Source organism: Euprymna scolopes, chromosome 11 (genome assembly GCF_053919585.1).
Source record: "Euprymna scolopes isolate OS-2025 chromosome 11, ASM5391958v1, whole genome shotgun sequence".
NCBI lineage: Eukaryota > Metazoa > Mollusca > Cephalopoda > Sepiida > Sepiolidae > Euprymna > Euprymna scolopes.
Genome location: NC_136492.1, coordinates 56,063,788 through 56,088,481, shown reverse-complemented (window position 1 = coordinate 56,088,481; position 24,694 = coordinate 56,063,788). Strand labels below are relative to the sequence as shown.

General features: G+C 31.0%; 1 protein-coding gene and 1 long non-coding RNA gene across 14 annotated transcripts in view; one reads left to right on the top strand and one right to left on the bottom strand.

Moving 5' to 3' along the window:
• LOC145287861 (uncharacterized) overlaps positions 1-23,416 on the bottom strand; it is a 233,559-nt gene extending 210,143 nt beyond the window's left edge. For 8 of the 10 annotated variants that reach the window (XR_013869215.1, XR_013869217.1, XR_013869213.1 and 5 more), the window contains exon 1: positions 23,223-23,363. This is a non-coding gene — a long non-coding RNA (uncharacterized LOC145287861). Of the gene's footprint in view, positions 1-23,222 lie in introns of all 10 variants that reach the window. The other 2 variants (XR_013869214.1, XR_013869212.1) reach the window with 1 other exon arrangement.
• LOC145287858 (serine/threonine-protein kinase PAK 3-like) overlaps positions 1-24,694 on the top strand; it is a 268,674-nt gene that overhangs the window by 151,509 nt on the left and 92,471 nt on the right. For 3 of the 4 annotated variants that reach the window (XM_080135740.1, XM_080135741.1, XM_080135739.1), the window contains one exon: positions 19,723-19,808. In XM_080135740.1, coding sequence (XP_079991866.1) covers positions 19,723-19,808 — 86 coding nt within the window. Of the gene's footprint in view, positions 1-19,722; positions 19,809-24,486; positions 24,624-24,694 lie in introns of those variants that run through there. The other variant, XM_080135742.1, reaches the window with a different exon arrangement.

Here is a 24,694-nt window from a genome sequence, read left to right as displayed (position 1 = left end):
GATTTCATATTTCAATGAATGTGGAAAATGATAACTAACATGCAGATGTGATTAAACATATTACATAAATTGTTGCAACTATTTTTGTATCTGGGAGAGGGGGGGTGAGTGATTGACTTAATGAATACGATCATGCATTAATACTCGTGCAAAAGGTAGCAATTTCTTCAAGCTCAAAAAAAAAAAAAAAAATGGGGGTTTATATTACAATCCACAGAGGTACGAAAAAGTTGTTTTAAAAAAACAAACCTGTAACAGATAAATGTTATCAAAGGCAAGGTAAGTTACCTTTTTTTTATTTAATGTTTATTATGTTTATTCAGGTTAAAAAAAAAAGCTACTGAAGAACAAGAAAAAATGGCCGTGGTGTCTTTGAAATCTCAACAAAGACTTCAAAATAAGAAATACAATAAAATGGTGGCAGAAACCTACCCAATAAATGTTGCCGTGACGTTTATTGGGTAGGTTTCTACAACCATTTTGTTTTATTTCTTATTTTGAAGTGATTATCGAGACGTCAAAGATGTAAAGAGACCTTGCAGTCATTTTTTTCTTGTTCTCCAATAGGGTTCAATGTTGCATGTTTTTCGAACAGAATAAACATTTTACATTAAATAAAAACACTAAAAACTTATTTAGTTAGGTAGAAAAGTATCATTTATTTGTTATATATTTGTTTTTTGAAAACTTTTTCGTACAATTTATTGTATGCAACAAGTAGGTGCAAGTGTACAAAAGAGCGCCTCAAATTTCTAGATTCGTTTTGATCTCAGAAAAGTGAGGTTACAAGAACTGATCTGTGTCACATCAAATAACGTTGAATTAACCTGGATATAAGCAGCATGAGCCAGATCTAGAGAACGCATAACCATTCAAAAACGTTTTTATGGGGGGGGGGGGGGAAATACCTAGAAATGAAAGTCCTCTGTGTTCAATTTGTCAAAGAGAAATCAGAGGTGAAGCGGTCCAAAAAAAAAGCCATACAAATTATTGTTGGAGAGATGCCTTTCATATAAAAGAAGCCACATTTCCATAAAACATGGACATTTTGTGGGGAGTAAACTGAAGATCAAAAAAATAACTAATAAAAAAAACTGAAAAATTAAACAAAAAACAAAACTGTTCTATTTCTAAATAAATAAAAAAAATACGTGTAGAAAACTTTTTTAAAAATTTATTTCTACTTTAATTTTTAAAAGAGGTAGGGATTGAAAGATCGCACGGATAAAAAAAAAAAAGGAGCCTATATTTGATGTGGCACCGCTCAGCTAGTACTATGTGACCTAAGTTTTCCAAAATCCAAGTGAGAATAGAAATTTGAGGATCCTCTTTTATACACTTGCATTAAATAACCTGAACAGGTTCGTTTTGCCAGAAAATAAATAAACCAGACTATTGTATTATTTAGATATGGACTATTGTTCTCACCTCCAGTGTTATTTTCACAACATTTCGGCTGATGTAACCTCCGACCTTCTTTAGATGTATCTTGATGAACTTGAACATTTTTCTGCCAAATTTGGGAGTCTGTACAAAATTTTGAATGGAACTATATTTAATCTATGGGAGTAGCATGTTCTCGGTCAATTAGCTATGACTAGGTAGAAGTCTTAAGTAATTTGCAATTGTATTTTTAATATCGCCTGTGCCGAGCATTGAACCATGAACCTCCAGAAGGGTATCACTTAAAACTGAATTTTACTTTGTACTTCATCCATTTACACCACAGCTGATGGAGGAGAGCATGCTATTTCTGTGGATTAAATAAAAAGGTTTTGTTTGAAATTTTGCACACAAATTTTTAATTGTATTTTGACCCCAAACTAGGTACAGTGTCACTTTGATGTAGGGACTACTATCTGGAACACAATTTGCAGGGATACTATGTAGAGAGTTGAGCAGCAAGATATCTTTACATTACACTTGAACATCTACATGTCAGTAGAGTCAGGGAAGCAGGAACCCAGAAAGGAATTTCAATTCTGGGGAATAAACTGTTAGAGTAGAAGGTTTTCTGGCATCTGGGGGTCTCTACTGTGTTAGGGTGGGATTTTGCTGCTTGTTGAGTTTGTCGGGGGTATTTAAGTTGAGATTGTAGTTTGTCACGGGATTGTAGTTTGTCAGAGCACCTATCATTAAAATACTTGTAAAACAGGCAGAGAGATGCAACATTTCATTAATGGGACATAAGTTGAAGCTTAGTTGACAGTTTGAGATCGATTAGGTTGGAAACTCTCTTTTGAACCCTGTCCAGGAGTGAGAGACTAGTAGCAGATGCATCAGCCCAAACGTGGCAACAATACTCCCATACATGGGCGGATGGCTTTGTAGAAGTATAGGACTCTCTCAGGCATAAGTAACTTTCTAGCACGGTAGAGTTTCCGAGTTCCTGAAGAAGGTTGTAGATCACATTAGCTTAAACGTCATGAGAATAATATCTAAGATGAGAACAATATTGTGGATAATCAAAACTATCGATTTTTTTTTTTTTTTTTTTTTTTTTTTAGATAAAAAAAAAAAATTTTTTTTTCAAAAACAGAAGCAAACTTTGTCCATATCTACTTGCCTCTCCACGAGGGCAAAGTTAGGCACAAGGTAGGTTTCTAATTGGGGAAAATTCAGCTCCCTAAAAAGGGGCATGTTGGAGTGGAACAAAAATTAAGATTCCCTAAGTTTTGAAGGATTTCTCTTTCACTGACTGGTAACAGAAAAGATGAAATACCAGAACAGATACTAAACTTTGCTTCTAGCCAATTAATTTTTTTTTTAAATAAAAATAAAACTGATTAATAGTTATTTTAAATTCGAAATTCCCCGAAAGTTCTGACACGCCCCATCGTCATTAACTGACTGATCACATCCATAGCACTCCCATTTGTAATGCCACCCATCCCAGGAATAGGTATACACATTTCTTGGTATAAGTTATACTGCTGGTTAAAAACGCTGGCTAATCTGGCAGCGTATATTCCCATACATATCTTGTCGCAAATAGAACATGTGCACACGGCACGGTAAAGCAATTTGTTCTTCTGTTTTATCAACTTGAAAGAGTAAATTCGCACCTCATTTGTGACTACATCGTCTTTGCAACTTTGTATAGCGGAATTGTTTTGGATAAAAAATTATCACATCAGGTAATGATATAAAGTCATCTTGAATACCTGCTTATATATTTTGGCTTTTATTTAAAAAAAAAAAAAAAAAAATTATTACTGTTTGTTTTTTATATTTTTTATTCCCCCACCCCTACCTCTCACCAATTTCTCTTGCTCATCCATCGCCCAGATTTTCACTCGAGCATTTTTAGGTTAGGTAGTACTGTTCATGTTTTTAGAAAAGCAGTTTAAAGTGAATAACAAAAATAGGAGTAACCATTTCATTGTGTAATTAAATCTTATAGTCATTCTATCCCCCCTCCCTAAATGATGTAAATTAACCACAAAAAATAAATAAATAAATAAAATTGATATTTTTTTCGTATCTTGTGTAGGTAATGTTTTGTATCTATCACTGCAATTCTAAATAGATTTTTTATGACAATTAAGATTAGTGAAAAGTTGTTTTTTTAAAGATTGGGTCATCAAAGTGTAACCTGATGTTGTTGGGAAGTCAGTCGATTGTTTTTCACAACATAAGTTATATATATATATATATATATATATATATATATATATATATATATTCATTCTTCATCAAAGAGTATATATCCTATAATTATAGTAATAGAATTATGAACCTATATATCTGTTTTCTTTAAAAATGAAAGATAACCCTAAAATCATATACTTCAGACATTTTAGTTATGGAAGGCACTAATAACATACAACTGAATACATTTCTCTTGAACACTATCAGAGTCTAATATCTATTACCGATTGAGTTAAGATAAAGAAAAACAAAATACTAAAGTTTTTGTTAAGAATGAAAAACATAAAACCTATTATAAGTAAGAATGTTTTCTAAATTAGTGAGAGGATAATACATGTTTCGGGGCTTGTTTACATCGGTGATCTTTTAGACCAACGAATTTCAGGTGAAAACATTACATACTTGTGTGTCATGGCAGAGGATAATACATGTTTCGGGGCTTGTTTACATCGGTGATCTTTTAGACCAACGAATTTCAGGTGAAAACATTACGTACTTGTGTGTCATGGCAGAAATTGATATAAATTTCAAGTTATGAAAAAAAAATGATCTATAGAAGATGTGCTGAGTGTATTTTTAACAAAAAATCATCCACAATTACAGCCTGTTTAAACATAGCAGCTCCTTAATTCAATTAGAGTCCAGGCAGATAAATCAGTTATACTGAATTGGTTGCACAGCTCTTCCACATCAAAACCTATGATAAAACTAAATAATTAAATACATTCTATTTTTACTTGTAATTATTTTTCTACTGGATAGTTTTTTGTAATTTTTGGAATTTCACCTGAAATATGTTGGTTTAAAGATCAACAATATAAATAAGCATCCATGTCTCATAAACCTCCAAATAAGTGTTCTTGAAAAATGGCTATTTACCTTTGCAATATAGTGTACAATGTACTGACCAATATTGAACTAAGAGGGTAAGGGCCATCTAGTTGTATTCTAAAAGTGAGTATTGAATTATCTTATTGATCATTCTAAAAGGCAGATTGGTCAGAATTATGGAGCAGAAAAAAAGTTTCTTTCATTAATCACCTCCATTTTTGTTTTTTTATGGCACTACCAGATGGTGTTGTGACTCATCTCTCAAGAGACTAAATTTACTAGTGAGTTTTGTTTTTGTGTCAAGACTTGCACCACTCTGACCCTTTGTTTGCAGATAGGAATCTTTCAGGTTTATGAAAGTCTCTATTTACTTGCCCCCCCCCCCCAACAAGAACAAAATCAGACTCAATGTAGGTTTTGAATGGGATGGGGGATCCATCCTCCCTCCCTCCCCTCCAAAAGGGATAAAAATTAAAATTGACTTCATCTAGAAGGCTTTCTCCTCTGCTAACTTAGAACAGAACAGATATTACACTTTGAATTATTTATTTGAAAATAATAATAAAAAAAAAATATCTATTTCATTAGCAAATTAGGCATGAGGCCAACAAAAATGTATGTGTGGGGGGGGTATGTCTGGGGTCATACTTTGATCCTAGCCTTAAAGCCAGAGTTGAGTCTGTCTGTAAACAGCTTATTAATTAAAACCGGTGAGTGAGGATTCTCAAATTAGTTTTTCTTTTTCTAGGCTGTTAATTGAACACAGTGATGAGGAAACACATTTTAAAAGTCGATATGAGATTGATTTTAAAACAAATTCCTGAGGTATAATAAATGTGCATTAATTCAGAAAATTGTCTAAAAATTAACTTATATTCTAACTTGAATTCTAATTTATCAGAGATTTGAGTTGTCCGCTTTTTAAAAAAAAAATCTACATATATAAAAAGGCAAATGTGACGCGCGCATTTTTGTATGTTCAAAAGTCTTTTTTCACCGGGGTTCTCGGGAAGGTGGTGGTACTATCGCTAAGAAGTGTTTATATACCCCCTAGATAATAATATCTAGGATTTGCGAACGCGCGTTGCGTTTAGATTTATTTACAGCGACTTTTACAAAATTATTGCTATTCGGCTTCTCATGTGTTGATTTGGCTTTTTTTTCATATAAAAGCGAAACTGATGTGAAACTTAGATGCAGGTCTCGGCCTCCAGGCCAGGATCATCCAGAAAGCAAATGAACGTTTGGTCAATGTCGGTTTTCACCGTCATATCAGACAATTGCTTTCGTTTGCCCCCCTCCCCCGAATAAACGGGGAACTGGTTTTCCCCAACACGTTGGGGAAACAAAACCAGACAAAGTTGTGTAAAAAAAAAAAAAAAAAAACTGAAAAGAACTATCCCGCAGTTAAAATTAAGTGCGGAAGTCATTTCCTTTGACCTAATTAGATTCGACATGCACCTGCCATTTATAAACGTTAAATTGAAATTGTTTTCAGTTACTTTCCTTTCGTATCAAGTTTTTCACCTCAACGTTCCGGGTTCGATCCTACCTACCTACCAAAACTTTATTTTATTTATTTTTTTTATTTTTATTTTTTCTTGTTACATTAAGTGCACTGTCCCCCCCCCCATTTTTTAAATGCAGTTTAACATAGGGTTTGGATCTACTCCAACACGCACACCTACAAAAAAACCTTTTTTTTTTCAATGTTTTTTTGTTTGTTAGTTTTTTAATATTTGTTTTCGAGCCTACTTTGCTACCCAAACTTTTTTCTTTTTTGATTTACCCCCCCTCCAACACACACCCCTACAAACACCCGGGTAACGCCGTGTACCTCCGCTAGTCTATAATATAAATCTCACCTCTCTGTTTAAATGTATGTATGTCTAAAACTTTTGACAGATGTGTCGGAATGTGACAAAACCAGTATCGTTTTAAACCTCAAACTTTCGGACAACAAATATCTAAAAATTGGCCAAAAACATTAATTCCTTCACCTCAACAGGACAGTTTTCTACAAGGAAGGGTCGCTTTTTCCGCAGATATTTTTGAAAGTCATTCACTCTTTTTGATTGACTAGCCTTAATTTTACCGTTCATCACTTCCGGCTTTGAGAGGGACGCAACAGCAAAGAGGTCACGTTCCCCCCCCCCCAATTATTTTCCTCCTTTCTGGTACAGGTTCGAGCCTGCCTGCCTGCTACCATTTTTTTTTTTTTTTTTTTTTTTTTTTATTGGCTCAACACACACCTCCAAACACTCTGGCAATGCCGGGCACCCAGGCTAATATTTTAATAAAACTGATTTAACCATGAGCCATTGGCATTTTCTTTTTTATTGTTTTTTTGTTAACATTATTGCAGCTATAAGTATGACACAGAAACTTTGATTGCTACATCACTACTATGACCATCTTTACAACTAGACATTAGCCAGTGAACCAACTCCCATACATCTTAATCCCCTCACTATGTTACATGTAGATTTGGATGCGATCAAGTCTAGTCTATTGAATTGATAAAAATTGTTCTCATTCATTAGTTCCCTGACAAAGAGATTGAACCTATTAATTCACTCCCGTTCGCTTATTCGCACTTTTCTCAATAATCACAACTTGAATTTTTTTAATTTTTGCACGAACATTAGTCATGGTGAAAGTAAATTTTTGCGAGAACGGATTTTTTCAAGATAATTATAGTTGACTCTCTTAAGGGGCAAGTATAGGGGTAAAATTTCTCCAAAATCGTTTGTCCATTCGTTTGTTTGCATTTCTCTCAATAGCTACGCCATGGATTTTTTTTTTTTTACTCATCGAGGGAGACCCTGCATGCTTGGCTTGTTACAAACAGTGCCCCCTCCCCGCTCCTCTGTGATATAGTAAAATAGATTAGACTCAAGTCTTGTTCTGGTAACTAGCTGAGGAAACGAAATACTCCAAAATAACCTCAAGTTTTCTCTGCTTATCCCAGCATTGCTTGCAGTCATCATGGATTTCTCTTTGTTACTAGACTCGAGCAATATCACAGCATGCAGTTGGAAATGACGCAACCATTTCTTCATTGTAAACTCATTGTGCAGACAGCCTAACAATGGATTTTTTTTAATGGAAATTGCTCCAGACAAGGCATGAAGTCACTTGATGTAAGGAGTTATTAAAATAATACTACTTCAAGGTAAAAAAAAAAAACTTGCCAACAGTAAGTTTTAGAGAGAATAGATACTGACTCAGAAAACAGCAATTCTTCTCTCTTTGTCAGAAACATTGCTTTCGAAATATGAGGACTAAAGAACAAAATTAAGGAAATGAGTTACGAAGCTGCCGAAAATAAACCACTTTCTACTCTCCTTCTCTGATGTCTCTCGGGGATCAACAATATTATTAATAATAATGATAAGACTCATTTTAGTATTTACAATTATCTTGTGCAAAAATATTTGTTCTTGCTAGATTACTGAAGTTAAGCAATGTTGATCATGATTAATATTTAGATGTGTGTCCACTTAGGAATACCCAATGGCATACATTTAAAAGGTGATATGGCTGTAAGGAAGAAAAATCCCTTTCTTTAATAGCTTTAAGCAAAGTATGAATTCGCCCCCACCTTAGCAAGTTGTGATTGGTTAACTAGTCTAAGGGAACAAAAACTTATATAACATCGACTCTTATCTAAGCATGGGTTCTGTCATTTTTGCCTTTGGGTTTAATACCAGAACAAGCATGGCAGTTGGAGATTGTGCAACTTTTTGCTTCACTATAAAGTCCTTGTTACCAAAGAGTATCCATTGTCTCAATACTCTCTATTTAGAGAACTCCTCCCCATCTACTAAGTATGAGTGCAGTTTACTTAGAATACTATTCACATCTTGGTTGTTATTTTCATGTTTCAGACTATATAACTGCTAATCTTCTTCAGGTGCATCTTTTTAAACTAGGAAACTTATATAAGGTATAAATCCCTTTTATTCAATCCCACCCTCAGAAGACTGTCACTTAGAACTGCTTGTTAATCAACACCCGTAAATGTTGCACCACGAATCCAATTTAGCAACATCTTATTTTAATTTTTAAATCTCGCTAAATACAATGTTCTTGCTTGTCAATCTCGTATGAAAGCTATTCCCTAACTAATTATAAATACCTATGAGAATAACCTACATACTTGACAGATTTTTGATCTACAAACTTGAAATTTGGTATATAGCATATTCAGATATGTGGTTAACTTTTTAATCCATTTTCATCCGGAAAAACGGTGTCAAAATTGAAAAGTTGGTACATGGAGATCGTCAGATTTTTATGTTTGCTAACTGTTCCATGAATGGTTCACATGACAAATTCATTATGTTAAATATAAGAAGGTTTGAAAACACTTTATAAAGATCATGTGAAGGCAGCCTAATGGTTATCATACTTGATTCATTGTCTGTAGGCTTTGATTTCGATCTCAGCCGAAGTATTTTTTTTTTTTTTTTTTTAATCACAAGAAGTGAACTGTTTAGAAAAAACAATACTTGCATGCATGTCTCTGTTCCTGTATAAATTAAGATATAATTTACGCATATTTTACGACTCGGCAATGCCAGGCAGCCTGCTAGTATATCTATAGAAGTAAGAATGTGTGTTTGTGTAAGGACACTTCTCAACCTATATACTCAATAAGTTTTTGATCTATAGGCTCAATTTGATATTGAAAAATTGGTACATGGGGGAAGGGGTTATCAAATTCTTATCTGTTTGTCAACTGTTTCACGAATGCACATGCGTGAATGGTTTGCATGACAGTTTATGTTAAGAATAAGTAGATTTGAAAACACTTTTTAAAGATCGTGTCAAGCTGGCCTAATACTTATCGTACTTGACTCACTGTCTTTTGGTTTTAGCTCAAGTATTTTTTTTTTTACTTACAAGAAATGTACTGTTTAGAAAAGCATAATACTTGCATGCACATATCTCCGTTTCTGTATGAATTAGAATATAATATTTATGCATATTTTATGACCGGGCAATGCCAGGTGGTCTGCTAATATATATATATATATATATATATATATATATATATATATATATATATATATATATATATATATATATAAAATTATAAAACTCAAATGACCTTGTAACGAGTGTTGTAACCTGACTTCCGGTTGCGCAGGCGTACAAAATAATCAACGCGACAATAAAACGTATTGTTTTACTGTATGTTTTCAGCGTCCCAATTTTTTTTTCTTTTTTTTTTTTTTTTTTTTTTTTACGTTTAAATTAAAAGATATATCAAAATTTGAATTTAACTTTAAGTATTATGGTATCTGTTCAGTGCACATTAACCTATAAGTATGGCAAACCACTTATAATTCAATGGCTGTAATTTTTTTTTTTTTCAAAAATAAACAATTATAAACAGAACGACTCATAGAAATCTATCTATATTTTTTCATTTTAATATACTTTCATAGAAATGTTTCTGTTATGTCACAAAAAACTATTTTCTTTACGTCACAAGTGTCATGCTCATACACTAATTCCAACGGGTCTCAAGTAGTCTAGTATATATATATATATATATATATATAATGTGACCATGTCTGTGTGAAGAACGATCTCTATCAAACTACTGTCAATTTTTGGTTTACAGACTTTAAAATTGATATAGAGAATTTGATTTGATTTTTAACTTGTAAAAATAGTTTCTAAGGAGTCAAAATTGTAAAAAAAATTGGAACTTGGCATGCGTAAGTCAACTTTAAGTGCTCTAAGTTTTATATGCATATGGACATAGAGATTAGACGGTAACGAATACAGCTGGAGAGCTACATGTTTTGGTTTTGATTCTAGCAAATAGCAACCAAGTCTTTGTTTTTCTTTAAAAATCACTACTATATATTGGGGTAATCTATATATCTAGAAAAGTGAAATTGTCGGTGTCTGTCTGTGTACATTTCCCTACTAAATTACTCTGTCAATTTTCAGTCTACAGATTCGAGACTTGACATAAGAGGTATTAAGATTTGGGAAAATCTTTTAATCGGTTCTTGGCCAGAAATTTGGCTTTCAAGGGGTCAGTTCAATGATTTGACCTTTGAAAACTCTACCAAACTCCTCCAACAGTTTTGGGTCCAAACATTTGAAATTTTAGATGTAGGTTCCTTGGACATGGATCACACTTTTTAACTTGATTTGAGCCTAAAACAAATGTTATGAGGTTAAAAAAAAAAAAAATTTGACCTCTCAGTCAATTTTTGGTGTAAACATTTGAAATTTTACATAAAGTGTATTCAGATATCGAGCAAAATCTTTAATCAGTTTTTGACCCAAAATTTGGCTGCCAACGGATCAAAGTCCAAAAAATTTAACCCTTGCGGTTTCTAGCAAACTATTTAGCAAATTTTGGATCTAAACATTTGAAATTTTGTATTAAAGATATTCAGACATGCAGCAAACATTTTAATCAGTTTTTGGTAAAAAATTTGGCTGCCAAGAGGTAAAAGTTGAAAGAATTGACCTTTGCAGACTCTAACAAACTCCTCTACCAATTTGAGGGTTAAACACTTTAAATTTTAGATATAGGTTACTTGGACATAAGTCAAACATTTTAATATATATATTAGTGATGGGATGATTCCAATATTTTTCGCAATTCCGATTCTTTATAAATCTCTAAATATTTAACTATAAAAGTGTTATTTAGTCTCAATTACTGTAAAAACACACCTTAAATGTGCTTATATTTTCTCAAACGTAAAAACACACTGGGGGGGGGTCTAGAGATTTCAGTGTTACTGGAAGTTTAAATCAATAAATATTTATTTTATTATTACTACAAGCAGTGAAAGATGTTTCTTAAACCAAAATCAAATAATAAAAGATAATTTAAGCAATCGATTTTGGCATCGGAAAATAGGCTCAAATTTTTTCCAATTTTGATATGGATTCTGATACCTCAAAAAGCTCTGATTTTTCCGATTCCCAATTTCAATTAATCGTCCCAACACTAATATATATATATATATATATATATATATATATATATATATATATATATATGTATGTATATATATAGTGGAAATGGTAATTAATAAAAACTGAAGAAAGTGCTCAATACTGTTGTAGAGCAAATATGCTTTTTATTTTTTATTACCGTATCTTTCTGTTAAGTTACATTATTGTTTCAGCTACTCGGCCGTTTTTTTTTTTTTTTTTGGCCGTCTGTAACTTCCTCAGACTTTTACAAAAGCCATTGAGCCTATTTACCTGCCTCCCCACGAGGGCAAGATAAGACATACGATCAGCTTTTATGTGTGGAGTGTTACAAAAGTAAAAGTCTGAGGAAGCTACTGACGCCTAAAAAAACGGCCGAGTAGCTGAAACAATAATGTAACTTAACAGAAACATACGGCAATAAAAAATAAAACGTGTGTGTATGTATATATATATATATATATATATATATATATATATATATATATACACACACACACACATAAAGTTATGAACAGTACAAAGGGCCCGAGCTGAGCTGAACTGCTAGTATAATAATAAATACAAAATCTGCATGAATTAAGATATATTTAAGCATATACTATGACCAGGCAACGCCAGGCAGTCTGTTGGTTGAAAATAGAGCTTAAGACAAGCAACTACAAATGGCCAGTATTTTGATAGAAATTTTTAATTTGCTCGGTGATTTGATGACTAATAGACAAAATATTTGATGGAGAAAAACTCTGGCAATGATGATGGACAAGAATAGTACAAGAAGGCATATGACCAAATCATTTCTATAGAGATAATGGCATCCGAAAATGCTCTCTTCAAATTCTTTACTTTAATTCATTGTCTGTTAATGCGAGTCATGTTACAATCGTTTTATTTTATTTTTTTTGTTTTTGATTTATGACCAAATGTGTACACAACTTTCATTCTTTATCTTTTAGTTTGTTCAACGTTCATCTCATTTTTTTAGCATATGATAGCATTGAGCCGGAAAGTTAAAAAGTTAAGAGACAAGACAAAAAAAGAGGCAAAAAGCTGTTTATTAAAAAGGGCATGATTAGGTTCCTATTTACCTGCCTCCCCACGAGGGCAAGATAAGACACACGGTCAGCTTTTGTGTGTGGAGTAGGGGGGGGGGTATCTAATTCTTCTAAAAAAGGACGCTCTGGATGAGATAAAATTAAAATTGTTTCAGTTAACAAATATGTCTCCTCTGCCTTCAAACAGATATTACATTTTAAAAGATTTATTTGCACAAAATATAGCAATTTACAGTGGGACAACTTCGACACAATTCCATTCAAAAGCTTGGGGCAAATGGGTTTTGTTGGTCATCTTTAGTCACAATTATTGAAAATGTCTATCCTACTCTTAATTAGAATCATCAGTCACCATAATACCACATTTACTCCAGGAGCTGTCCTACTTAAGATTTCCCCAAATGGTTAAAAAAATTTTATTGTTCATGAATATATGTCCATATACAATTTCATTGAAACAAGGTACTATACTTTGAAATATTTATTTGCAAAAAACATCAAAATGGACATTTTAAACAAATTAGGCACAAGGCCAACAAAGTGTGGGAAAATGGGTGTCATTTATTATCCTGTCATCACGACTAAAAAGTCAAGAATCCTATTCTTAGCTAGAATCATCAATCACCATAATACCACATTTACTTCATGGGGTCGTCTGACTTAAAATTCTCAAATCAAAAAAAATCCTGGCCAAAGAATATTGAGTTATTGGATGTTACGTGTGTGTGTGTGTGTGTGTGTTATAATTTTTATCCGTGCACACAAATTTCTTTCAAACTAGTTTTAGTTAGCCATAATTTGCAGTTAACTCATGAAGTGATCATCTCTTACAAAGTTTCTGTCCATTAACCTGATACCTCTAACTGTAGTGTTTTGCATATCCTCTCTTATTTTTATATTATGTCTATCGGTTTGCTTTCATCTTTAAAGCTAAAATAAAAATTCTGATTGGAATAGTCTATTATAAACAACTGGAAATATTACCACAAGTAATAAAACTATTTAATTCAGAGACAGACAAAGAGAGCAGTAGAAAGACTAATTCTGGATTGTCTTTTAATTTTTTATATTTATTTTAAATTTAACTGGATTTGTAGATCACCTTTTCCTTATTCAAACAAACTAATTCTAGCTATATGGATAACCTAATGAGTCACATTTTTCTAGTATACATATTTTTTTTATTAAATTTAATAAAAAAAAAAATTCATATATAAAGGAAAAGGAAATGTTTTGTTTTATAAAGCAAATCCTAGAAGTTCAAATATCAGAGCTGTTATTATTTCAGCAGAGTTATGTCCCTTGCATAGATAATTTCAAACCGAATCTCTGTCCTCCGTTGCTATGTTCACTGATTTATCAGAATCATTTAATTTGTTTTATGTTGAAGTGAGGTTTTCTGAAGAGACTTCTTTGAAATGATTTACAAATAATTTTGACCACGTCAAAATGGTTAACCTACATTTAAAAAAAAATGCTTAACATAGAAACCTTGGTCTGATTTTGATGTGTTGGTATAAAGGTTTCCTCTCTTACATTTTAATTGTCAAGTGTAATCAAATTAAAACTCGATATTTAACAAAAAAAAGAACATTCTCTTTAGAATTAATTAAAAAAAAAAAAAAAAAAAGAGAAAAGTTTTTCATTTGAATTTTATTCAAATTTTTCTTTCAAATTATGTGTGATAAGATTTCTGAATAGCATTAATTTAATATCATTCAAGCTACTATTACAATGTAACCTCCAATTTTCTTATGCTTTCAAACTCTGGAACCTGTAATGAATATTGAATTGAACCTTTTCTGTATTCCACATGTATTCATGGCGCCAAAGATAAAGACATTGATTAACAATTAGTTTTGAGATATTTAGAGATTGAGTGTTCAATCCTTACTACAGGTGATAATAACTAAGAATAACATAATTAACACGCCTAATCAGTCATAGCTGACAGAATAAGAATGATCTACCCCATGAGTTAAATAAGAGGTTCAATTTCAAATTCTGTTATTTTCACCTGATAATTTTTCCAAGAAATGCATTAGAATAATTTGAAGAAGCAAATTTTCAAGTGATGTTTAAAGAGTTCTAAGAAGTTTAGCATATGAGTTGAATAACTACAGGAAAAATTTAGCTTGCATAAGTCAGGTTTCAATTCCATACATCATCATAATGAATACACCTGCCTGATGGACTCTTCCCTTAGTCAACAGAAGTAATGCTGTTAATTAGTAATGGCAGAAGTTTACCAAACACAACAAAAACTAGTTTACATAAGACCTGCTTAAGGTTTCTGATTTTAAGTAAATCTATTTTTAACAGAAAGCAATGTGTAATGAAAACGATGTCTTTGCATAATTAAAAAAAAAAATGTAAATATGCAAGTTATTGTTTCTGCTTTGTTTAAAATTAGTTTATACCTGGTCCTTGAGATCAGTTTTGGTATGATTATGGGATATATCAATTTCCATCTGAAAGTAGCTTCTATCAGTTGATATCTAATATGAAGTTTTGTATGTGGAAGTGGTGGTGCTATTTTGTATTTGCAATATTTATAATGAATATATTTGTTTCTGAATTTTTGAGAGGAGGATTGATAATTTTTATTATCTAAACCGATGTTCTCATCTTAAGTGTTATTTGCACAACGTTTTGCTCGATTTGAAAAATGGGGACGAGGTAGAAATAAAATGACATTAATTTTTATATTTAAATGGTGATACTATGTTTCTGAATTTTTTTAAATAAAGATTATATAGTCCAAATAATATAGAATATATATTGTTTTTATTGTGCCAAAAACATTACAAATTATGTTAAAATAATTCGCTTTGAACTAATACTGAATACTGTTCATGTCTAATTTTTTTGAAGATTCACCAAAAAAAGGTCAATTGTTTAAATTTTTGAATGTTTTTTTTTTTTGTTGGGTTAATTTCTTTATTTTTCTAAAATACATATCCAGTTGAAATAAGAATTCTTAAGGCTTATGAGATTTGAACTCTTATTTTGACATCGTAAAACCTACTGCCTTACTAATGTGTATTCTGCCTATGGGTTTTTTTTTTTTTGTCAACTAGTCACATGGTTCTGATAAACACCCATAACTTTTCAATAACGTACAGACGAAATATAATTTTTCTTTTATTTTTCCTAAGATTTGGATTTCTGAATGCATTTTTTTTGTTTGTTTGTTTTGAACAAATCTATCAATAAAAAAAGATGAATAAAAGAAAATATTTTCGCTGATTTCCATTAATAGTTGCAATTATTTTGTACAACATTTTTTTATTTGCAACTGGGGTGAGGGTGCTTTGCTTAGTGTGTTTGATTGCCCCTCACCCCCACTTAAGATGAAGCAAAAGAAAAGAATTAAAGGTTGGTTTTGTTGAGCACATAATTGACCAAGTGACATTTGAAGATGACTCTCTATAATGGACGTGGCCTGCTTTGTATGTGTATGTACATACCAGTATGTATGTATGTATGTATGTGTGTATAATAATGGTGAAGGGTTTTCATGACCGTCAGATGACAGGCTAATGTCACATATCAGAAGAGTAATGCTTAAGGAAGAATCTCCTCTTAACTGTGTGAACTATTTTTTTTCTCTTTTCCCATATTTTTCTTTAGTCACAATAAAATTTCTAATGTTGCAACTTATAATCTGGATGGAAACATACTGCCAGGTGGAGTGGAAGGCTTACCGTTTAGATTTTTTAAAAAAATAAGACCTTTCAAAATTTATTTTAGTTCTACCTTTGTCTGTTTAAAAATAAAATAAAATTGATCGATAACAAAAAATAAAAATCAATAGATATTTATCAAAGTTACGTGAAAAACACAAGACCTAGTCTGATTGTCTTATTATACATACATTAATAAGAGTATGTATATATCTAAGTCAGGGTATTTGTCATACTAAAAGTGAGATTTAAATGCCAAATTGATGCTCACAATACATAAACAGCATTCTAAGTATATTGATCATAAGGTTAATTTGCATATTGCTTTGCAAAAGGACATCTAGTAAATTAACTTTTAGTTTCGATTTTCTTATTTGATGATTTTCAGTTGAATATAACAGTTTCATTTAGAAATTATGTATATATATATATATATATGTGTACACACATTAGGGATACATGCTGAGACTTCTAGGTGAAGATTCTACATTTACTTGCTTCTTAATGTGGAAAAAATCCATCCCTCTCAAAAGAGGCATTCTGGATTGGGTAAAAAAAAAAAAAATTTTTATTTCTCCTTGATTGACATTTTTTTTTTTTTTTTTTTTTTTTTTTTTTTTTTTTTTATAAAGGCAACACTGGTTCATGTGTTCCACTAATATATAAATAAAATATAGGGATCCACCGAGAGCTGTTACAGGGTTCACGCAGGCTTCAAAAGTCCTTGAATTTTGACTTTTGCCTTGAAAAGGCTTAATTTCTATTATTACCTTGAAAAATCCTTGAAAATATGCAAAATGTCTTGAAAAGACCTTGAAAATCATATTCTTTTATTTACAAAAAAGTTTTATTTTATTTTCAATGCTAAAGTATTAACAAATCTCCCTTTTTACCCAAAGTAATATTAGATCAGGCTGTCTGAAGATAGACTTCCTGATCTAAGATGCAACAAACTTAAAAAAAATTTTTTACCCCCCTTTGCTTTTGCAAAGCTCAGTGATGTTCTGCAAAGTTTAAAACAAAAACAATTTTCCTCTAATAAAAAAAACCCAACACCATGAATAAATATTTGAAAATATAACTTTAAGCATAAGACCTTTTTCCAAAATTACTTGATTTGGCATTAAATAACCCGAAAAAAAAAATATGCCGTACAACAAAACAACTAAACCAAACCACTACTTGTGATTTCCCATTGATAACAACTGGTGGCCTTACCTGGAATCTGAGTAACAGTAATTTTGCTTAATATTCTAGTACATTTCCTTTATATTACATTTGGTGTTCTGGTGCCAACAATTTCCATGGATTTTTCTCAAATAATAACTGATGGTTTTTCCATGGAATCTGTGCAATAAGTTGCCAAAATATTCCAGTATTTTCAAATGGATCTTTGAATGATGCTATTTATTGTTGATTTTACATCCTTTCAAACTGTTATTGGTCATTTTCTTTTGTGCCAATCAATATTAGTGCTATTACATTTCCAAATATTGGTGGATGGGGTCAAGTTACATTTATTGGGTGGCTTTTTACCAGTATTTTGTGTAATTTTCGTTTTTGGAGCGATTATAGAGACTCCAAAGGTGACCCTCTTATGTTTGCCATTCTTTTTTTCTTCAAAACATAACACTATTTCAAAATAAATAAATGCTTAAAAATAAGTTCAAACACAAAAAAACTTATACAGCTAGGTAGAAGAATAACTTCTCTTGCCTTTGGTAGCATTTATTTGGTGTATATTTGTTTTTGACCACTTTTTCGTTTTATCTATACTGCAACATTCCTGTATTCTTAATACTATTACAACTACTACTACTACTAATAATGATAATAATAAATACTAATAAAACCTAACATAAGATCAATGTCAAGTATTATTATTTTCAATATAACAGAACCAACTTGTTGAAATGTTGAATACAAAAGAAAAGTTTTAGTGCTATTAAAATTTTGTTTTATGAATGAAAAATAAACATTGTCAGATTGATATTAAAATATAAAAACAATATATCAACCGATTTTCTTAATTACCATAAAAACAAACTGTTCAAATAGAAATATCTGAGAGTTAATAATGATAAAAAAAATAGTATTGAATATGTTCTCATTTTGTTTTCTAAGAAATTTCAGTTGAAATGAAATTTAATGTTATTTGCAATGTTGTATTCATATTGTTTCCATTGAAAAAAAAAAAAAAATTCCAACCTAGAGGAATCCTAGAGGTTGGAATTTTTTTTTTTTTTTGATAACTTCAGACTGCTTGACTTTAAGATTCCATCTGTTTCTCCGACTTTACCAACACGCAGAAATTTTAAATGTAATGTGTGCAAACATCTTGCTGCCTAGTTTTCCACCTATACCAAATATTTTGGCGTATAAGACGATCCTTAAAGTTAAAAACCCCTCTTTAAAAACCAATATTTCATAATATACCGGGTGTTGCAATCTCTAGCCTAGCCTAGCCTAAACAATATGGTTTCGTGATTTAGCAGTCGTCTTATACAACTTATTTATGATAAATTTATTAAAATTTGCTCCAATTCTGTACCTTGTATTACCTGGCGGTCGCCTTATATGCCAAAATATATGGTAAATCTGGCCCTATCATAGTAGCCTTCTTACCCTACAGTGACAATGTCTTGCTTGAGGTGAACTAAAGTAAAATAAATAAAACTAAAACTTTTTCAGGAAACCCAAGTAATAACTAAAACCAAATTGAACACATAAGAAAGCATTTTTCTTTTTCTATTTTTAATGTTATTTTCACTGATAAACTGCTTAGAATTCTTAATGCAAAATAAAGACATTTTAGTCTATTAAGCCTGTTGACTTAGGATGAATGCTTTATCACAAATTGATGGTCAAATATTAAATTTGTGCTAATTTTTGCGTTAAATACTAATCTCTATTGATCCCTCCTGTGCATTGAACGAATACCACAATCCTTAGTTTGCTGCACCTTAACAAGTCCATACAAAATTTCGGCTAGATTAACCCAATAGTTTGACAAGATGAAACAGACAAGCTAAGAGAAATATAAATAAAATCCTTTTAATTGATTATTTTGAAATAATTAACAAATAGTGAAACTATCAAATTAAAATCATGAAGAAAATATTTATAAAAAAAAGGAAGGGAAGAGGGGGGCAAACATCTTTTTTTCTTTTTTTTTTTTTTTTACACAGTGATCACCACTTATCAAGGCCTGGAAGCCACTCAGGGATAAGGGTTATTGCAAGTACATTACGTTAGTGTGGAGATTTGATGTTGATGAAGTGTTTACTTAAGGGGGCGGTTCATTAGGAATTTGTAAACGTTGGACTTGAAGACATCCAAGTTGTAGTCCGGTGGGAAGCAGGCAGACGGAACAGACTATTTTCTTTTTTTTTTCCCCCCTCCAAAAAACTTTCATTTTGATTATCATTTTTATTTTTAAACAGATATAAACTTGTTTTCGGTTTTGATTAAATTTTAATTGAAATCATTATTTTGACTTTCTAAATTTGATATACTTTCAGAGAGCCCAATATGCCACTGGAAAATAAGCCTCTTCCAAAAGAACCAGATAGTAAAGAGGAGAAGAAAAAATTAAAAGTTCCAAAAGGTATTTTTTTAAATTATTTTTTTAGTTTTAAAATTTTTAATTTTATTTTTCAGAAAGGTATTTTTCCTTTTTCTAAAAAAAAAATAAAGTAAAATTTACTTCCTTTATCTCCTAAGTAAAACTTTTCATTTATCAAAAAGGTTCTTCAATAATTGATTTTATTGAATAACATTTTTATGCGACAAATGTATGTGCAAAACTTTTTCTATTTGTCAGATATAAACTTATTGTTACATTAAAAAAAATTTGGCTAGGAAAATTGCCAATAACTTGGATAAAAATTAAAATCTATCATTTTTTCCATTAAATTATCTTCAAAATATCTAAGCAGCAATAGCATGAAATAATATACTTAAAAATGGAAGCAATTAAAAAAAAAAAATCAATCTGAAAAAAAAAAAAAAAATGTGACTGTATTAAAAACTTGCTTCTTCTTTAAAAAAACGTAAGTAAAATTAATAGAAACTAATTAGTCGATATTTATTTTATTTTATTTTTTTGCAGTAGTTTGAGTATATTTTAACATTCTTTCAGAATCTAAGGTTAAATGTTATGTAAATAGCATTTATTTTTGTAATGGTATTTAATAATTGTATTCTGATTACCATATGAATTGGACTATTAATTTTAATAATGGCATTTTATGCACATAGGTCTTTATAGTTATCTTCTACTATATTGTTTTTATAAGGACAAATAAACTTCATCTTGTGTGTGTGTATATATATATATATATATATTAAAATTTCTGCATTTTAAAAAGCCAAAAACGATATAAGATTATTTCTTTAAAAGGTAAATGAATGTCTTTAAGGAAAAAAAATTTTTTTATCGATTTTTGACTTTTAAAATAAAAAAACATTAATATTCATTTATAATGTTATTTTTAAAAAAAGCACCATCTTATTTTAATATATATATATATATAACTACTTAATTTACTCACATAAAATTAATATACGAAAGTATAGATTTATGCATAAGCTTTAAGTATTTACTTCAAAAGTGCTCAATACGTAGGTAGAGCTAGTTAGTAAGTTATAAAATGTATATGGCGATTAAGCTACACTGAATATTCCGCGTTTCATCCACTCTAGTATTCTTCAGGCTTATGCGCATAAGCCTGAAGAATCCTAGAGTGGATGAAACGCAGAATATTCAGTGTAGCTTAATCGCCATATACATTTTATAACTTACTATATATATAAAGTTAATAAAATTATGACAATTTCAAATGTATTTCTTGCATTAGTGTAACTTATAATTACATAATTGTTCTTACTTATTGAAATGAATAATAAAATATCATAAAAAAGATATTAAATTTTGTATTAAAAAAGTAATTAAGTTGAATTCACCACATCGCATTTCAGTTTATTTATCAGTAAACCACCTAAATTAATCTTAATTGAAACAAAAATAAAATAAAACAAAGAGACAACAAAAAATGAATTACTTTTTGATCCTTCTATATTTGTAGAGAGAAAGTAGTTTCGGGGTTTAAAATTTTTTAACAAATCCTTGTGTATTAAGATTTAAGTTTTGGAAGCTATTTACACCGAATGATTTTATAAAAAATAAATTAAAGCAACAACAAAATTATTTACAGTTTTTATAACAGTCTGGTTCAATTAATAATACAGTCATGAAATTAATAGTTGAATTTAACTGTCAAAGTCCTATTGAAAAAAATTTGTGGGAAAAACAAAATAAAAATGGCAGTTTAAATAAACAGAAATGAAAGTAAAAAGACTCTCTGGCTATGCCGGGTAATTACAGCTTATATGTATATACAGGGTGAGCCAAAAGTAGGAGGACAGTAAAAAAAATACATTATTCCAAAGGACTTGTGAGTATCTTGATGAAACATTTCCATTGAAATATGTAAACGTTTTTTTTTTTTGTTTTTTTAACTATCCACCTACTTTTGGCTCACCCTGTATATGTAGAAGCAAACATTAAAAATAACAAATCTACTGCTTAATTATATCTTTTTTATTTTGATGATTTTTGTGTTTAAATAATAATTTAAAAAAATGAATATGTTCCATATGTATCACAAACGTTTTTGATTATTTGTCAAATCATCATCAGGTGAGAAAACAAAAAAAAAAAATTTTTTTTAAATAAAAATAAATAAAACTGGAGAAAACAAGAAAATTTTAAAAGATAGCTGTAAAATGGGTGCATGAAGTCAGTTAAACACTGGGAGAAAGTTTTCACACTGGCCTGTCAACATAACATGGCCTGCACACACACACACACACGCATACACATACTTAGTTCCTTCTGTATAATAGAAGGATTTACACTTGTGTACAAATAAAATATCGATTTAATGTGTTAACAATTTACTTTGTGTTGACAAGATTAACGTCACAGAATGAAATTGTATTGCATTAAACATGTTACAATATTATTAATTGTGCGTTGCTAGGCTTTGAAGAAAACTTGAGTACTTTTTACAATTATTGGCTGGTCATCATCAGGTAAGATGTGGAAAGCTGTCAATTAACTCTTGTGTTATTTAAAAGAATTTAATCTCTTTGATTAGCTATTTAAATCCATGCCTAATATATTTAATAAATACTAGCAGGGAGACCTGACGTTGTCCAGGATTGAATGAGAATCAACAAATATTGCACCCTATCATATGTTTGGCATCGAAATCGGTTTACAATCAAATCGATAGATTACCTGTTCTAGTTGAGGACCCACTACGGTTTACTGAGAGAAAGCTTAACATGCCTCCCCGCAGTGACTTAGTCCACAATACATTGTAGTCTACATTGCACTGTAGAGAATCTACTGTTGATTCTATAAAATTATCTGTAAAGGAGAGCTTCAAGATTAAAATGCAAAAATCCTGTATCATGGTTTAATTGTGCTCGAAACAGAAACATTCATTTCAAATGCATCCCTGTCATATCAAAGAACCAACTGTTGATTTTATGAAATTATTTTTACATAATCACTTGATTTAAAGTTAAACATACAAAAGTCAAGTATCATGGTTTAATTGTGCTCTAAATAGAAACATTCATTTTGAACGTTCCGCTGTCTTATAAAAGAATCTACAGTTGATTTTATAGACTTGACCTTTCTGCTTGTGTGGTGATAAGACTCCTCAAATGCACTTGTGATGTTAGGTTGTATAAAAGTGTTAACTTTGGTCAAAATTGGAGTTCATTCTTTAATAGGGTTTTTTCGATTATCGATACTTAAACACATTCTTAGACAAAACCTACGTAAGAATACTCTCAGACGCAGCAGATACATTTGTGTGAAATTTCAAAAAAGATTGGCCTAGCCAGACACACTAGCGCGCATACACACACACACACATACACTCAAAGTTCTTTCTGTATAATAGAAGAATTTACATTTGTGTACAAATAAAATGTATTTACTTACCTTAGGAGTAAAAGAAGAATATTTCTTTGCAAGAATGGCAAGCAAAATAATTTTTCGCTTCCCATGTTACTGGTGATCTGGGAATCTTGGACTGTTTCCTTTTGAATGAAATCTGGTTTGTTCTCCTCGTCTTCATCTAGTAACCATCCACCACCTCGGCTGTCATTTCTCATGCCTTTTCTATTCCCCCGCATCTCACATGCCTTTTTAAACCCCCCCTCCCCCCATCTTGCTCTGTTGTCTCATCCTAAGGTCAGCACCCCAAGTTTATTATATTCCAGCCATTGTCTGCTATCCAAATGAGACCAATGAAATACAATTTAGTTAATATTTTCCTTTTTTTTCTCTCTCTTTTATTTTTCTTTCATAGTAAAATCAGAACTAAGAGTTTTAGGTAATTGCAAGTTTACTTTCCTTCTGTTTCTTTTTTGTTTTTGTTTTACCCCTTCCCATCATACATACACATACAAATGGCTTTATGCAGTCAATTTCTTTCTTTTTTTTATGCCTTAAAAAAATATCCAATATTATAACTGAAGTAAGTCTGTATTTTTTTTTTTTTGTTCCCCTTTTCAACATTGTGCTACTAATGTCACTTGTTGGTATACCATCCATGACCTTGTCGTAGTAGTAGCTCAATGGCTTCCATAGGATGTGACTCACCCTAGTACTTGCTTTTTTTTTTTTTATTATTATTTTGTTGGTGTTGGTTACAGTAATTGGGCTGACCAGGAAATACTGCAAACTCTTTTTGCTATTACTTTGAGTTAAGAGTCCAGATTTACTAATGCGTTAGCTGTCTATGTTTATGGCATATGCATACATACGCACAAAGAGAATTACTCACTTTTTACACTTAAATATGCACATATACACACACACAAACACATACAACAAAGAAAAAAATAAGAGAATTGAGGTATACTTTGGTTAAGTCTAGCATTTCTGAAATTCTTATAACATCTGCAAAGTTGGTCTTTTTTTTTTTTTTTTTTTTTTTTTTTTTGATTCTGCATTTTTTTAGAGAGAAAAGTTTCTTCTGGATTTTTCATCAATCAGCAAAAATGGATCACTTATTTGTTGTGAGTTGATCCCAATCTAAACATCATCCCTAGCATTGATAATACCAACTGAAACCAGAAATGGATTGTTGATAGTACCAAACCTTACTAGTAGTCTGCAGCCTTTTTTTGTTTTGTTTTATCTGTATCCTTCCCGTACTAAACATACCAAACACCACCACCTCCACTCCTGCTATTGTGACCAAAGCATCTGGCCTGTCAACATAACATGGCCTGCAAAATATGACTCTACTCATACGCTTATTGTTATTCTAAAAAAGCTTTATCTCTGTTGGAGTTTTCAAAATGCCTGGAAGCTTCACATTCCGACGAAGAAGTGGTAAGTTTTTCAGTGGTAATTTAATTTCTGGAAAATATTGTTTTGTCTTTTTTGTACCAAATTCTTCCTAT